This window comes from Lichenostomus cassidix, chromosome 1 (assembly GCF_008360975.1).
Source record: "Lichenostomus cassidix isolate B80296 chromosome 1, HeHo_3.0, whole genome shotgun sequence".
NCBI lineage: Eukaryota > Metazoa > Chordata > Aves > Passeriformes > Meliphagidae > Lichenostomus > Lichenostomus cassidix.
Genome location: NC_139479.1, coordinates 19,270,816 through 19,285,978, shown reverse-complemented (window position 1 = coordinate 19,285,978; position 15,163 = coordinate 19,270,816). Strand labels below are relative to the sequence as shown.

At 41.3% G+C, this 15,163-nt stretch overlaps 2 protein-coding genes across 7 annotated transcripts in view; both read left to right on the top strand.

The window, feature by feature from the left end:
* Positions 1–3,246, top strand: part of WWC3 (WWC family member 3) — a 98,498-nt gene extending 95,252 nt beyond the window's left edge. For all 4 annotated transcript variants that reach the window (XM_085052346.1, XM_085052367.1, XM_085052339.1 and 1 more), the window contains exon 23: positions 755–3,246. In XM_085052346.1, coding sequence (XP_084908472.1) covers positions 755–821 — 67 coding nt within the window. In that variant the 3' untranslated portion in view covers positions 822–3,246. The remainder of the gene's footprint in view (positions 1–754) is intronic.
* Positions 3,247–3,855: 609 nt separating this feature from the next.
* Positions 3,856–15,163, top strand: part of CLCN4 (Cl-/H+ antiporter 4) — a 44,203-nt gene continuing 32,895 nt past the window's right edge. Inside the window, exon 1 of one of the 3 annotated variants that reach the window (XM_085052313.1) lies at positions 3,856–3,978. In XM_085052313.1, coding sequence (XP_084908439.1) covers positions 3,975–3,978 — 4 coding nt within the window. In that variant the 5' untranslated portion in view covers positions 3,856–3,974. Of the gene's footprint in view, positions 4,068–6,453; positions 6,575–15,163 lie in introns of those variants that run through there. The other 2 variants (XM_085052327.1, XM_085052319.1) reach the window with 2 other exon arrangements.

The window sequence follows — 15,163 nt, the reverse complement described above, 5'->3', positions numbered from 1 at the left end:
TTAGCTTAAATTTTGTGTGTCTTCTGATAGCCTGTAATTTTAAACTGTATCTGGATTTGGACGTGAGTTCCCTTTCAATTCTGTGTACTGCAAAGAGCCATAGCTAAGGTAAAATTGCAGTGTTACAATTCTAGTGTACATGAAATAAATAAATTTAAAAAAGCTTCAAATGCAAACATAGCTTAGGTGATTCTTCCAACTTAGCCTGGTTGCTCTGAAGTCCAAATGATGTATCAGTTCTTCAATATGAGCCTGTGGGCATAAATAGTCTGTTTAATGTAATACATATAAATTACTAGTAACACACTCTCCCTGAAAATTACTCAGTAATATTGGAGCTTTCTTTCAAGAAGCCTTTTCTTTGGACTCTTTTTCCAGAGTTGCCATCTTTTTTTTCCCCTTCTTTTTTGTAGACATTATTTGCAAAATGTACAAGGGTGAAGTTTGCATTGCAGAACTTGTCCTGTGAAGCCTTTTTATGATTAACTATGACTGGTGTTCAGTCATAGTTCAGTCATGTTCCACCTAGATTTTTAAAAATAGTAATTGTGTTCAATGAAATGTTGTTAGAAGTATATAGTGAGGTTTAGTAGTTTTTGAAAGTTTGTTGTACACAAATAAACCACCGGTTCAGTACATAAGTAACAAATGCTAATCATTAACCAAAGTAAAGAAACTTTACTTGTGTTCTTGGGAGGAGGGGGAATGTAGGCATAATTTTATTTACTTCCTTTTTCTCTTGTTTTAATCACAGAGAGAAGATAGCTTTTTTTACAAGACCAAGGATTAACATACCTCCTCTGCCAGCTGATGATGTATGACATGTTGCATTGTAAACATGAAGTATTTATCGCTTTTATTTTAATGAAGTTCTTAGATTAGAAAAAAAATTGTGCAAAAGCTAATATACACGTTTTGTAAAAAATAAAAAAAGTAAAAAAAAGTAAACATAAACAAAAACATATATATAAATATATATACATATATATTTTATAATAGCGACTGCAACAAGGCTTGGTTTTTCCTTGTTGTGAAACTGACATCTCTGAAGACAACTTATTTTATAAAAGATCGACTATCCTGTTAAGAGCGTGTACAGTTTTTATGCTGTTTTATTTGACTTAAAGGCTGGAAGACAGAAACAAAGTGAGTTCAGGCAAATTCACTGTAGTGTAATTTATTTATAGTGCCTTTTTCCTTGAAGGAAAATACCTACTTTAAGATGTATTTTAAGACTGAAATTTTGTTCCTCAGTATTTGTCATACAGTAGAATGGAACCATTGAGCTGGTTTTGTTTCTGATACCTGAAATGAAAATATTATGTTCTAAAATTGTCACTTTTTTCAGCTTTATTATCTGTAGCTTATTATGTACATTGTATTCTTTAGCACTGTCTGTGTTATAGCAAAATATTATCACCTGCAATGTGTGTAACACTAATTAGAAGTGATGTTAAACATTGCAGAATTCATTTGCATGTTCTTACTGTGCACTAATAGATTGTTTTCATTTCAGTTGTGTCTAAAGTATCTTTATATTCTTAACTAGTTCCTCAGTTTAAACGGGGGAAGGAAAAGGGTGACAGGTCTTTGTTTTGCTGTTTAATGAAAAGGGAATTAAAGGAGCAGTGTGAGCTACCTGTGTGGAAAGCCTCCTAATGGAGTATTACAGCAATTTCTACAGTTTTAAAGATTCTCATCTGATTCAGGAAAGCACATGTGTTCTGATTTCAGAAAGCAGCTGCTTTAAGTAAGGGTGCTTAAACTCATGCTCATCCTAAAGGATGTGCTTTGCAGTTACTGCGTGCAAGTTCTGTTGAACAGTGACACTTTCCAGGAGGAATGTGTATAATTCTAGAAGGTAGAGCTCACTTGATTGCTAGCTGGACCAGCTAAATCTGGTAAGAAGTAATTTTACCTGTAACCATCCGTTTTAATGAAAGACTGTCACCCTAAATTCCCGAGAATGCCAGTTTTGTGTCCTTGCATCCTGCAAATATGTAAAAATACTTCTTTACTAAGCTACTATAATAGAGTTTCTCATATTTTTCTAATTATACATTACCTACAAAGAGAGGTGCCCAACACAAGACTGACTTTGCAAATTACTGGAATCTCCTAGAAGGAAGATCATGTTGTCTCTTAATTAAAGATCAAATTGGTTCCAGATTTTTATGTCAGGTAATCAAAACAACAAAGGCCAAAAACTAAACAGACCTATCAAAATATTTTCAAATATTTTGTAAATAAGTTTCCTTTGTGAGTTTCAAGAGCTTAGACTCTGTTATCTTGTCAAAGGTCAGGTAAACCTGGAAGTGAAATTGAATTACTTATCCATGCTGAGGCAAAAAGTAACGGGGGAGAAAAAGATTGTAAGCATAAATGCTAAATAACACAGACATTTAATTTTAAGGTAGTATTTCCTATTTCCTAGTATGGCCTATAGTCATTACAGGCATCAAGTGTTGCAATCATATAGCAATTTATGTGAAATTGAAGTATATTTAGCATTTATCATGCTATTCATCCTGAAGCCTGTTTTGCCAGTAAGTTCTGGTGGGTGTATATTGGGTTGCTTGGGCACAACTAGACATATTCAGAAACTATGCAGACAAAAACCAAATCATGTGAGGAATTTGTAGTGTTTGGGTAAAAGTCTAGGGCCAGCAAACTTTTCAGTGCTCATTACTTTAAAAGACCAGGTAGTCAGAATTTCTCTTCTCATTTTCAGGGGAGGCAGGCACACAGTAGTGTTTATCCACAGTTACCATGCAGTGACACCAGAAGTGCTTGCTGTGTACTAAGGGCAGTGGTTCCTGTGAGGCTGGTCAGCTGCTGGAAGGGGCTGCCCAGAGAGCTGGAGCACTCTGTCCGTAGAGTGGATGAGGACTTAGCTGGATATAGCCCAGAGCATCCTGGTCACATCAGGCCTGCTTTGAGCAGGGCTTGGGGTAGGGACCTTTTTACCACCTTAAATTGTTCTGTGGCTATAACCAAGGAGCAGTGTCCAGTGGTCTCTCTGTCAGGCAGTTTTTAAATTGTGACCACTGTGAGATGTTGCTGGTGTGTCTTGTGGGTCTATGGTTCTGACTGCTGTAATGAGTTCTGTCTTGATGTGGTAATGAATTATCATATTCAGTATTCATCTCTCTTGTTTTTGTCACAGTTCTGTATGATTGTGTCATTTTTGTATTATTTGAAAGTATTTCTTCTATAAAATAAAATAATTTGCCATAAACGGAAAAAGAGTTTTCTTATATGTCAAAGATGTTTTTTAATCTTTTGTATTTGCCACATTCCTGATGCTTTCATGAAAAAAATAGTATTTTAAATAACACTGTCATTTAGGTTAATGTAATGAATTTTCAAATAAAGGGAAGAGAGGAAGTCTGGGAAACTGAAGACCTAGAGGGGTTATACTGAAGACCTCAAAGAGATGCAGAGTCTAAGGAAGAGCAGGTATGTTCTTCCAAGTGCTTATCTCTCATGATAAGTTGACAGCTGTATCAGAAGCTCATAGTTGAATATTCCCAGAATTCTTGATTAGCTCCACTTACAACACGTTGAACTGCCTTTTATTCATAATAAACATTTGCACTTTCCAAATTTGTATTGAAAGCAAGTTGACATTATTAGTTCTGTAATATCGTACTTACGACTAATTCCAAGGTGGAAACCCCTCAAAAGAATACTGGTTTACTTTTTTTAGGCTGGAGTTTACTGCTGCTTTCACAAAGGAAGCATTAAATCTGCGTAATTACAGAAAGGCCATTTGGCAGTTTCCCTCTGCAACCCTAAGCTGCAGGAGCACGGGCAAAATCATAGCAAGGACATGTGACTCCTGTCTCTCCAGTATTTGCAAGTCAAGGGTATGACAGAGTTTAGGTTATTTTTAAACAGTCTGCTAGAAATAGTCGTTTGGAACAGCAACCGTCCCTGTCTTGCTGCCATCGGGAGCAACAACAGAAGTTATAATGGGTATGTCGGTTTGGGGTTTCTCTTGTCAAAATGAAGTCTTATTTGTATTTCTTGCTGCAGTTCTTTTAAGCACTTTGCAGTACTTTAAGGTAAGTGTACTATTAAAAAAAATATTATTTTTTAGGAGTTAGATGTATTTTGTTTTCAGTGGATATGAAAACTGAAATTATAGGGAAGAGGGCCCATCACAGCTTGTTTTGACTCCAACCTCCTTTATAACTATAGTGTTGTACATCTTTGAGAAGAAGAAGCATTTACAGAGAGACTTGAGAAACTGCAGGCTAACAAAAGCAGGAGCAGTCTTTTCTAGAACATCATGTGAAGAATTTTTTTTTTTTTTCTGAGATCACGCAATTGACTGAGCATCATTGGAAGAAAATACCAAGGAGTAAAGTTGATCTGGTTTCGGAATCTGTAAATGCCAGTTAAATAATTTGTTTGCACTTGGAAAATCTCCATATTCTTGGATTTAAAAGCTTCTTAGGAGCTGGTTCTGGTTCCTTATCCTTATGATTTCTGAAAATATATTACATTTGAGCATACACACCTATTGTTTTCAACAGAGAACCATGTGTTCTGTCCTTTTAGTTTGTTTGCAGTTTGACCATCCAACTAAAAATGTACTTTCAGTAGGAGATACAATGAGATCAGCTGGTAATACACAAGATAAAAACAGGAAATTAATTTAGGAAAGTCTGTTCAGGAAAAAAGCATGGGATTGAGACCCTGATACTCATTTGTTAAGTGCAAAATTACTATTCTGTGTCTAGGGCACAGTGTTTGTGTTCAAGTGTGTGTCTTTGGCGTAGAAATTCCCAGGTGTAGATGTTTCACCAAGTAAATGCTGCTTCCTGTTTTCCATATTTGCCTTTCATAAACTGATTGAAGGAAATTGCAGTTGTATTATCAAGAAAATAAATCAAGTGCTCAGTGTTTAGCTTCCTTCACAAATTCAATTGGCCTATTAATACTGATTTTAATGGACACAAAGAACAGACACTGGCAGGAAGCTGGGACTTGTATCCCTTTTCCACATTTCACTGGTTATAAAGGCCTGGGGCTGTTGCTGATCTATGAATGGTAGAGGATTATGATCTGCAGTGGTGTGTTTGAAGGGCATAATCAAACCTCTTCTCCTAAGGCATGCTTCTTGCTCCAGAAAGGTGTGGGAACTTCAGGTGAAGCAAGCTAAATGTTCAAATTTCACAATAGAATCCAATGTGTGGCTTCTGCATGGGGAGTCCCTACCAGAAACACATGGCACATCATAAATCACTGCTCAAACACACTGGGACAAAAAGGTCTTCCAGAACTGCATTCCTTTGAGTTTGAAGCGAGTGGAAGTCATGAATGTGCCTTCAGTCACCCGTGGATGTTTTCATGGGTGCTTGGGCAGGACCTCCTTCGACCCAGCTGTTGCATCTGCTTGGAAATACAAAGCCCCTGCCTGGATACCTGCAGGGGTAAAACCAGTCTGCACAATATTCAAACACGGGAAGGGGAGCAATAAGGTGAATGTCTGAAATACAACACACTGTACATGAACAAACATGTACAGGGTCTTCACAAAGAACAGTTACAGCCTCTGCCTTGCAGAATACAGCCCTAGTGGCTTGTACAAAATCTGTGCAATCAGAACTGTAGAAATTATTATCTTCTTGTAGAAATAAAATACATTGCTGAGTATGATGAAATTCTTAAACACCCCCTTGCCCCTTAAAAATAATAAAGAAACCCCTCAAAATTACAGTTCTGAGATTCTGTACTCAGTTAACCAAAATGTGGAAGTCAGAAATGTGAAAGGAAGGCTAATTGCCTTTTTATTTTCCTTTTTTTTTTTTTCTTTTACTTTTTAAATATATATTTTCGGAAGTTCTAGCTTTTCAATATTTGGGAAAGCTTAAGCAGATGTTTTGGAAAGGAAAAGTAGGCTGGCATAAAGGAGATCTTTGAAGCAATGACAGTTGCATTGAAGAAAAGGCAGAAGGGCTGCAAGGGGAGGGAGGGATGGATGGGTGGATGACGAAGTGAAGGTAGCAAGGATGAACCCTTTGAGGGAAGCTTGCAGAGCAGAAATATGACACAGAGGATGGAGGGAAGTCAGTCTGGATAAGCTTGAAACGGAGTGCCAGGAGAAGGAAAAACGCAATGAATGGTGAAATTGCAGTTAGTGTCATTCCCAAGCTGCTGTGATTACATATTTCACAGGGCAGCAACCTGGGCTGCAGAGTCAACAGGCATACTTGCTGGCTTGCACACAGCATACTTCCTATGCTTCTACCTGGTGAAAAATGTGAATGTTGCTGTTGCAAGAAAACGCCCAGAACGAACAGCTCAGGTTCGGGAGGGAAAACAGCAGCATGTGCTGTAATGGTGAGGGAATGGGCAGGGCAGGGCAGGGTGAAGAGGCTTGCAGTTAATCCTGCAGGATTGCAGGCTGCGCGGCTCTCCCGATCAGATATCCTATAGACGGAGGATGCAGTCACATGGTTGTTACTGCTTCCTCCCCATGACATCACTGCTGCTGCAGCCATACCGCCCAAGGAAGGATGCTATTAAAATCATTGCGATTGGGCTAAATGATGTTGCATTGCAGGTAAGCAACATAATTCTTCAAAAAAGAAAAAAAAAAATCATTTGCCAGTTGCTCTTGTGCTGCTGTCCTAGAGCTCCAGCTCCGTCGGGCAGAATTTCTGCTGGGAAATAAAGCGGCACATTTTCTCTGCTAGCAGAGGGTTTGCAGGTGCAGGGGCTGCCTGCTGGCTCTGTGCTGATCTCCCGGCTGACATCTCCGGTAGAAATGCTGCCAGATGGAGCTTTATAGCTAAAGAAGGCCCTTTGTTCCCTCTGTTTTCCAAGGGCTCCTTCGGGTGTCTGCAGAATTCTGTATTTGCGTGAGCAGCCATCATCATTCAGTCGTGCAAAGAGAGCAGCAATAGTGTTTTGCTTGCATTCCCTGCTTTTTCTCCCCCCGGATGCTTAAAGGAAGTTGCTGTTGTGTCTAAGCTTATAAAGGAATGAGGATTAACTTGCCTGAGGGGTTAAGAGGTGTATTTGGGGAAAGAGGCTTTTCGTTTTTGTTAATTTTTGCTGATGTGGTTTCAAAGCACCTCGTCCGACAGGTTTCCTGCATAATTTGCTGTAGTAAAAGGTCGGTTTTCCCTTTTTCAATATAAACGTGAAAAAGTTTCCTTTCCCAAAAGGAACATAGGAGATGACAAGTGGATTTTTGCTGCTTTGCAAAATGCCGATCACCAAAAGGCTGAAAAATCCACGGTAAATTGTGCTTTTGGACTTGGTATTTGTGGAAGCAAAGTCCAGAGTCTGTTTTCCTGCTGTGGATATTTAATTATGTGCTCTGCACAAATACACAAATATATATCTGTAAAGGAAAAAATGGTGTTTCTCCTGTGGGGCTTTTTTTCTGTAAAGGTTTTAAAATCTATTTTAGGGTTTGGGTTTTAAAATTTTAATTTCTTTTTACTTTTTCTATACAAATGGTACAATGTAAGAAACTAAATTAATTTTGAGCTTATACAAGTAAGAAAAGAAAATTATGGGGTTGGCTTTTTTGGGGTTTTTTTTGTTTGTTTGTTTTTTAAACAATTATGATAAATAATTGTGTGCTTTTGCCAGAGAACAGAGGATGACTCAGCTGCAGCTTCATCAGGCAGAGAGTCAGGTGACTTTTTACTCCTGGTCTCCAGGAAGTTGTTTTAATTCTTCTAAATGCTGGTTTTTGTTCAAATAAATTTCTCTCACTATTGGAAAAATCTGAATATTTGGCAGGCCTAGAATCTCTGTGTGCTCACCCATACATTCAGGGGGTGATATTTTGCATCTCCTGTGCTGAAGTGGATTGTACATCCCAGTGAGAGGTGAATTCTGGTTTCCAGTGGTCAGGTATGTGTCAGGATCAGAAAATAAGGTGTGTGTGGGGGGAAGTAGTAAATGGATTACTGAAGTACAAAAAGACAATGGCTGTTCCAAACTGAAAAGAAAAATAAATTTCAATTTTATTTTTCTCCAACAGAACCTCTCCTGTTTTTTCAAGACTGAGCTTCTAAAGTGATAGAAATACAAACCTGTTGCTGCATGAGGTGATGGGGGTGGGGGGTAGATTGCATCCTGTCGGTGCCAGTGCTGGGTTTCTTCTCCTTGGTTCCCTCTGGAGTCAAGGCTGGCTCAGTTCTCCCCAGCCCTGGCTGTGAGCCGAGCTGTGCTTTGCTCAGCAGGCACATCGAGACTTGGCTCTTTGCCCACGCAGAGAGCACAGCAGGGCTGCCATGCTTGGGTTCTACAGGTGTGAGCCCAAGAACCACTCTCTCCCCCTTCTCCAGTTCGTGTTTAAATGCCCTGTGGAAATAGGTGCTGGGCAGTGGTTCTCCTGGTCTCAGTTTGAGTCAGACATCTTCTGGGCCAGAAGACAAGGCAGCAGCCTTATATGTGTGCTGGGGCCCTGAGAAATTTGGGACATAAGTGTTTAAGAGTCACTCAGTATAAAAGGGGGACCCAGGAGACATCCCCGGCTGCAAGGTGCTCTCCCCAGCAGCACTGGGATGCTATGCAAGGGCTCCAACACATGGCTGCAAGAGTGCTCAGCCCCTGTGCACATCAGGGCCTTTCTTACAAAGGTTGTACCTCTTCAATGGTAGTGGCTGGTAGCTTTTAAACAGGGACCAGAGGAGAAGGAGATGGGGAGAGTTGAGCCTGGGTTAGAGAACTTCCTCTCTGCCTGAGCCAAACAGGCTCCTCTGGAGTGCTGTAACCTTCTGGGGCTGGGAACTGCTCCATAGTGAGATTGCTTGCTGACCTGGAGGGGAAAGTGAGCAGGATCGTGGCTACAGCCAGGTACTACAGCAGGGGAAAGGGGATCCTCCCACCCTCAGTCTGCTCCACAGTCCAGAGCTGTCTTGCTTGTGTTGGTGGTCAGTGTTGTGTTGTGGGATCCTCTCAGTCCTGACCAGCTCCCAGCTCAGCATGGTGCTCAACCCTCAGAAGCAGTGTGGTGCCCAGAGGAACCAGTCCCTTTCCTGGTTGCTTTTGCCATCACGCTGCAGCTTGCAGGGTGCCCAACAGGGGTGTGTGTGTGTTAATTTTTCCTCTTAGTGAAATGGGATCAGGTTGTAGATAAGGAGTCTTAATTCATTTTTTTGTGTGTGCATACATACACACCAGGTGTTGGGTTTTTTCAGCTTTCTTCATCTCTAGCCCAGCAGAACCAAAAAAATCACACACGATTATTAATGTTGAAAGAGCAGCTGGCAGGGTTACAGTAGGTTGCTATTGCTAAAGCACTTCTAACATTTTTCTCTTAAGCATCAGCCCAAGGAAAGGGTTTCCCCATCTTGCAGAAGCAGGAGTTTCCCCTTAGCAGGATGAAGTAACTTCTCTGTAGCTGTGCAGTGCCTCGGCATCAAATGCAGCAGTAAAAACCAGTGCCCTGTGAACAGGAAAACATTATCCTCCTGTGTGAAAATGACTCACAGCCTCCGCTCAAATCACAAGAAGTGACATGGTAGAACAGATTAATGGCTTTTCCAGTGTGTGTTTATCAGCTTTATTTCAAGTCTTAAAAAGATTTTCAGCGAGAGGTATGCTGAATGCCATTGAACATCCCATTTCAGAAGAAAGCTGTTTAGGAGTAACTGTATACCAGGGCACTTCCTTTCTAACAGTGCAACTCTGTTCTCTCTGAATGCATTTGCTTTCTTTTTTTGCAGTTCAAAACCTGTTTTTCCCCCTTAGTCTTAAAATGTTCTGAAGAGGCAAAGAGCAGCACTGGAACCCCAGATGTGGCACTGCAAAGCTCAGCTGTGTGTGCCATAAGGAGGAAAACTCTGTAGCACCCCTGACTCTTCAGATGTGGCTTAGAGCTCCGTGTCAGTAAAAACTGGGTTCAGAAGGGAAATTCCCCCCTTTTTTGCGAGGACTAGAGAGAAACCAAGAATAGGAACCATACATGCTCCTACACTCTTAGGACTGGTTTCCATTGTGTCCTGGCTCCTGAAATGTAGTTTCTTACCCAGAAGCTGAAGGCTTCCAGAGTTTTACCTAATCAAATCTTGTTTCCTTCAAGAAGTAGGGGGGTGTGGGATTGATGCAGTCCATGGGGCTCATCTGCCCAAGCTTCTGGGCTGCTAGCAGAGGGCCATCCTTTAATAGAGATGTTTCAGCTCAGTTCAAAACTGCAGATGGAGTGATTCTTTCCTCCTGCTTTTTCCACAGCCTCAACATCTGTGCTAACAAGTAAATTTATTTGGAGGGACCTTTAAGACTCACTGGAAATAGAGATGTGGGTTTAACATTTTTTTTATACAGAGCCAATTTTGGCAAAAATTCCATTTGGAGCTTGCAGGGAAAGAGCTGGGATTTTTTTTTCCCTTGCCTTTCTGACATAACTCAGCAGCTGAAATAATTTTGTTCAGACTTTCCAAGAAAACTCGAAGGGGGAACAGGCACATGATATTTCATACCAAAAGAAATTGCTTTCTAGAGGGAGAGTCATTGTGGGAAGGAGCATGGAGTAGGCTGCTGGGGTGTGGTTTACCCCTCGGTGGAAGAGAATGCCTCAGGAGGAGAAAAGGAGGGAGTCTGGCTGTTGTGGAAGGGTGGGAAGCCCTGTTGGTTGGTTATCAGCTCCTGGGGTGGGCTGGTGTGCCCCATGTCACCCTGTGCTCCTGGCCAGCTCTGTGCTCACCCCGTGAGCATGTGTGTGGCTGAGGAGGAGCAGCTGAAGGCTGTGGTTTGGTCAGAGTAACTCAGTTTCCTGCCATTTATCCCAAATGTTCCCTCCTGCCTTTCCCTCCTCTCCCAGGCCCTCTCCCCTGTGATCTGGTGCCCTGTGTTTTTTGAGCTCTGCTGTGGCTTCATAATTTTTTCCATAGAGGTTATTCAGGGTAAAGCTGCACATCAAAGATGTGACTGTATTTATTTTGACCACACTATCATAGTTGGAAATATGTGGTGGTGGGGCCATACAATAAAATGCTGCAATATTTTACAGTACTGTTTCTGATACTGCAGTCTGCCTGTGCTAGTGTAGTGAGAGACTGAGGGTTTGCAGGGCTATTTATTTGTATCTGGAGGCCATGCAATTAGTCTAGAATTGTAGGAAAGGCATTTTCCAATTTTAATATCCTGACTTTCCTCTCTATTTTCTCAATTTATAGGGAAAAATTTTTCCCATGTTATGTTTCCAAAAGAATGGGTTCAGCATTTTCTGCTTTTTCCTGGAGTCTGAATTTGATTACTCTAACTCAAGGTCATTTTAACACCTTTTTATAAACTTCATCATTAAGACAGAAGTCAATAACTCAATTGGCTTGTTCAGTCTGAAGCTTCTAAGTTGAATACTCTTAAATTGCCTGTAGACGTTTTATTTAGAAAATCACCCATTTAACTTGCAGGAGATTCAGCCTGCTTGCTTTTGCTGAAGACTTCTTCCTTGTAAAACCACCACCCAACAGCATCTTAGTTCTTGTTGAGAAGAATGTTTAATAACTGTTTACCTGTCTCCTATATCCTGTGTGATATCACATTGCCATTTCTAAACCATCTTCTACCTGGCAGGTGGTGAAAGGGGAATTACATCCACACCACCTTGGCCTTTCTGACTCTAGGCTAAGCAGACCTCTGTCTCTGAGCCCTCCCCAAAAGACATATTCCCCTAATCATCTCCCTGTACTTTTCATTCATGTCTTTCATGGTGACCCTGTTAATAATCTTGATCCCTGCCTCCTCAGCTGTCAGGCCCATTTTCTCTGGCCAGGTGGTGCTGAAGACCTGTGGTGTGACCAAGCTCAGCTCCAGGAACTTTCTGCCTCAGCCTTTATCCTCTTAGGGCTCTTTCTGAACGCTGACTCTTCCAACCCAAACCATTCCATGAATCTCTGGCTCAGCTCACTCTGCTGGCAGCACTGACCTATTTGCCTGGATTGAGGCCCTGTGAGGAGAGTGCTCTGCATCCATCTCTGTGACTGGGTGTAAATTCCTTGGGAGTGGGGATGGATGGATACTGGCAGAGTATCCCAGCCCTCAGGAGGAGGTGCCTTTGCTTGGCAGATCCCCTTGAGCAGATAATGGCCATGAGGCTGAGGCACCATGCTTGGTCCTTGGAACAGTCAGTGTGAGTGTTAGGGGCACAGAGTGGCAAACCATCTGTCAGTGCAAAGGGGTCTTGTGATGATTGCCAATAAAATTGCATTGTTCATCACTGCCTACTACAGAAAATAAATCCCAGGGATTTTCACAGCCCCCGTGCTCCTTCATTTGTTGCAGTAAGTGCTGTCATGTCAGGCCACATGAGCAGAGCTCATCTGACCAACCATTCAGGTCAGTGGTGGGCTCAGCTCTGATGGAGTCGATTGAAATGATCTTGAATCGTTTCAAAAGCTTTGTGTCTGGAGTAGGATCTCCTCTGTTTTGTCACTGTGGGTATTTTGTTACTAGAGCACTGAAAAGCCCTGAGACACACTGTGTTCTCCTTTGGTGTGTTGGCCAACACATGACACATGTGTTAGAGATGGAACAGGTGATGCTTTGGACATCCTGAAAAAGGCACTCCAGATGTGAATTGAGAAACTTGCAACTGGCATTTAGGCTTTTGCTTTCTCCTCCTGGCCTCTTGCCAGGTTCACTTATCCCTCATGCCACAGCTGAAGAGAGGCATTCTTTGCTGCCTGCATCCTGTCATGCTTTACATAGCAACCTCCACTTCAAGGAAAACAGCAAAGCATGTAGGTGAACGTTTGTCTACTAGAAACATTTGAAGTGTTGAAGTAATTCAGTAACTGAGATCTGTTGAAAGTAACTTGAAACTTCTTGGAATTGCATTAAAAATCATACTGCCTGCCTCAGTGCAATGTATCCAATTAAAACAGAAAACAGGATGAGGAGAACATAGCATGGAACTAGCATGTCTAGGAGCAATAGGCCAGGGCCAAGACTTTTCCTTTGATGACTGTTCAGCCAGTTGTTTTCCATCAGGATACTTTTCAGCCTCTTTGAACCATGGGATGTTTTGGTCTGTGCTTGCCATGTCAAATACATTTCACATCCGATCAGTCAGTCAGCATACTGCCTAGAATGTCATTTTACTGATAGGGCTCTTATAGCTGTGGCTTTTACATTTGCTTGTGCTGTAATGGTACTCTAAAGCTGAGAGTTTGCCAGCATTTTCACTGTAAAAGTGATTTATCACTCTTCTATAAAATTTACCTCCAAGCTGATCCCAGCCACATGATGAGTTTACTCACTGTGAGACACAGAAAAAATGTGACCCTAAATATGATAATACTACTACTTTTTGGTTCTTTAGAAAATAATAAAAAGTGAGTACATGTAATGAGATCTTGTGTCTATGTGACACCTGCTGAGCTTGTTGGTGTGTTCTGGTCCATCAGCAGCTTCCCATGTTGCCACCCTGGCTTCTGTAGTTTGTTTGCATGAATCTCTTCTTTGCTTTCTTTATGTGATTATTAAAAAATTACCTGGTTTCCTGCAGTCATAAAGCTTCACAGGCTAATATTTGGACCCTTACTTCCAGCTTGCTGTCGTGCTGCTTCTCTGACATTTGTAGGGTAGCCAACTCTGGCTTCATAATACTGTGCTCCAAGCATGGCCAGCTGGGAGATCAGGGACTGACCAACAGGTTGATCTGGCCCAAGATTTCTGAAAGATGTCTTGGGTTATGTGGCAGCCAGGAAAGCCTCTATCAGGATGCACAACTGCCAGTCTGTGACCTCTCTTGATTTGTGATTCCGTCTCTGCCAGAACTTTGCTACACCTACAGGATCACAGCAGTCTGGCATGGGTCTAAAGCCAGGGAATTCTGCTGACCAGAACCCTGTGAGTTCCAGAGATGTGTGGTTCCCTTTCTAGAAAGAGCCTGTTTGCAATTATTATAGCAGAGTATTGACACAAATTCTTCAGTTGTGGATTTCAAATTCAGTTGTAGATACAGTAAGCTAGTTAGTAAAAATGAGTGCACACTGTTAAAGTTCTCTGCTGTATTGTAGGGAATAAAATGGGCGATGGTATTCAAAGTGGATAAAGGCAAAGCAAAGGGGAAAATGTCCCTAAGAGATTACAGAATGATATGCTCCAAACTGGCCACTGTCAGGGAGTCACAGCAGACTGCTCAGTGTTGGATGTCTGCCCTAGGTAAAGCTGACATAGTGCCAGAAATTATTAGGAAAAGATTATGGGGACTAAGCAGGAAACAGCTCTTGCACAAATTATGTTGCATCAGCATCTGCAAAAGTAGTGGAAAGGACAGCAAGGACATCTAATGGAACAAAACTCAACACCTTTCAGTGTATATAATTAGCTCTCTCAGAGCATCCAAATATCTTAGATGCTCAGGTCTGAGGAGCTGCATTTGTGACTAATTCTGCATGTCATGGTATTGCAGTGTTTTCTTTTGAATGGGTAGTGTTGCACTCAGTAGATCAGAGGAAAATGGCTGCCTCTGATATCTCTTTGTGATCAGTAAACAGAAATTATCACTTTTGGGAAGTAATCTGTCTCATTCTAATGTAAATAGTTCATTTCCTCTCATCAGCTGTGAGAAGAGTCTAGGTTTTAGTGTCCAGAGTACAGTGCAGATTTCTCATGCTAGATGAGACAACCAGCACCATGAATGTTCATGCTTTTGCCATCATCGGAGTGTAGTGCTGCAGTACACCTGGCTGCAATCCATGTTTGGAGATTAATTTATATGCATTAAAATATGTGTAACTGACTGATTGGTGTAAGGCTCCAGTTCTGCTGGCAGAACCAAGAGCATCTCTGCAAACTTCACTAGGAGGAAAAGTTAGCTCATCTTGAAATAAACCTTGTAACTTATTACAGATGCCAAAGTAAGGTGAGATAAATAAATGCCAAATAAAGAGAAAGAAGGGGACACTTCTGGTGCTTGGTGATAGGATATAAGATGGAAACGCTGTAGTACTCAGTTCAAAAGTGCTGTAGCTAGTTTTTATTTACTAAAATTGTGTTTTGCATAATCTGATATCACATCTTTGCTTTCAAAAGCATAGTACCTGAAGTGAACTTTAAGGCTGACAATCATCCAGTTCACTGCAATTTCCAGGTTCTGGTAAGCTACCCTGAGTTCAAAGTTTGTTTGTTTTCTTAGTCTTCCATGGCCCTGTGGTCTCTAGCACATTTTTTCTCTCCTTGT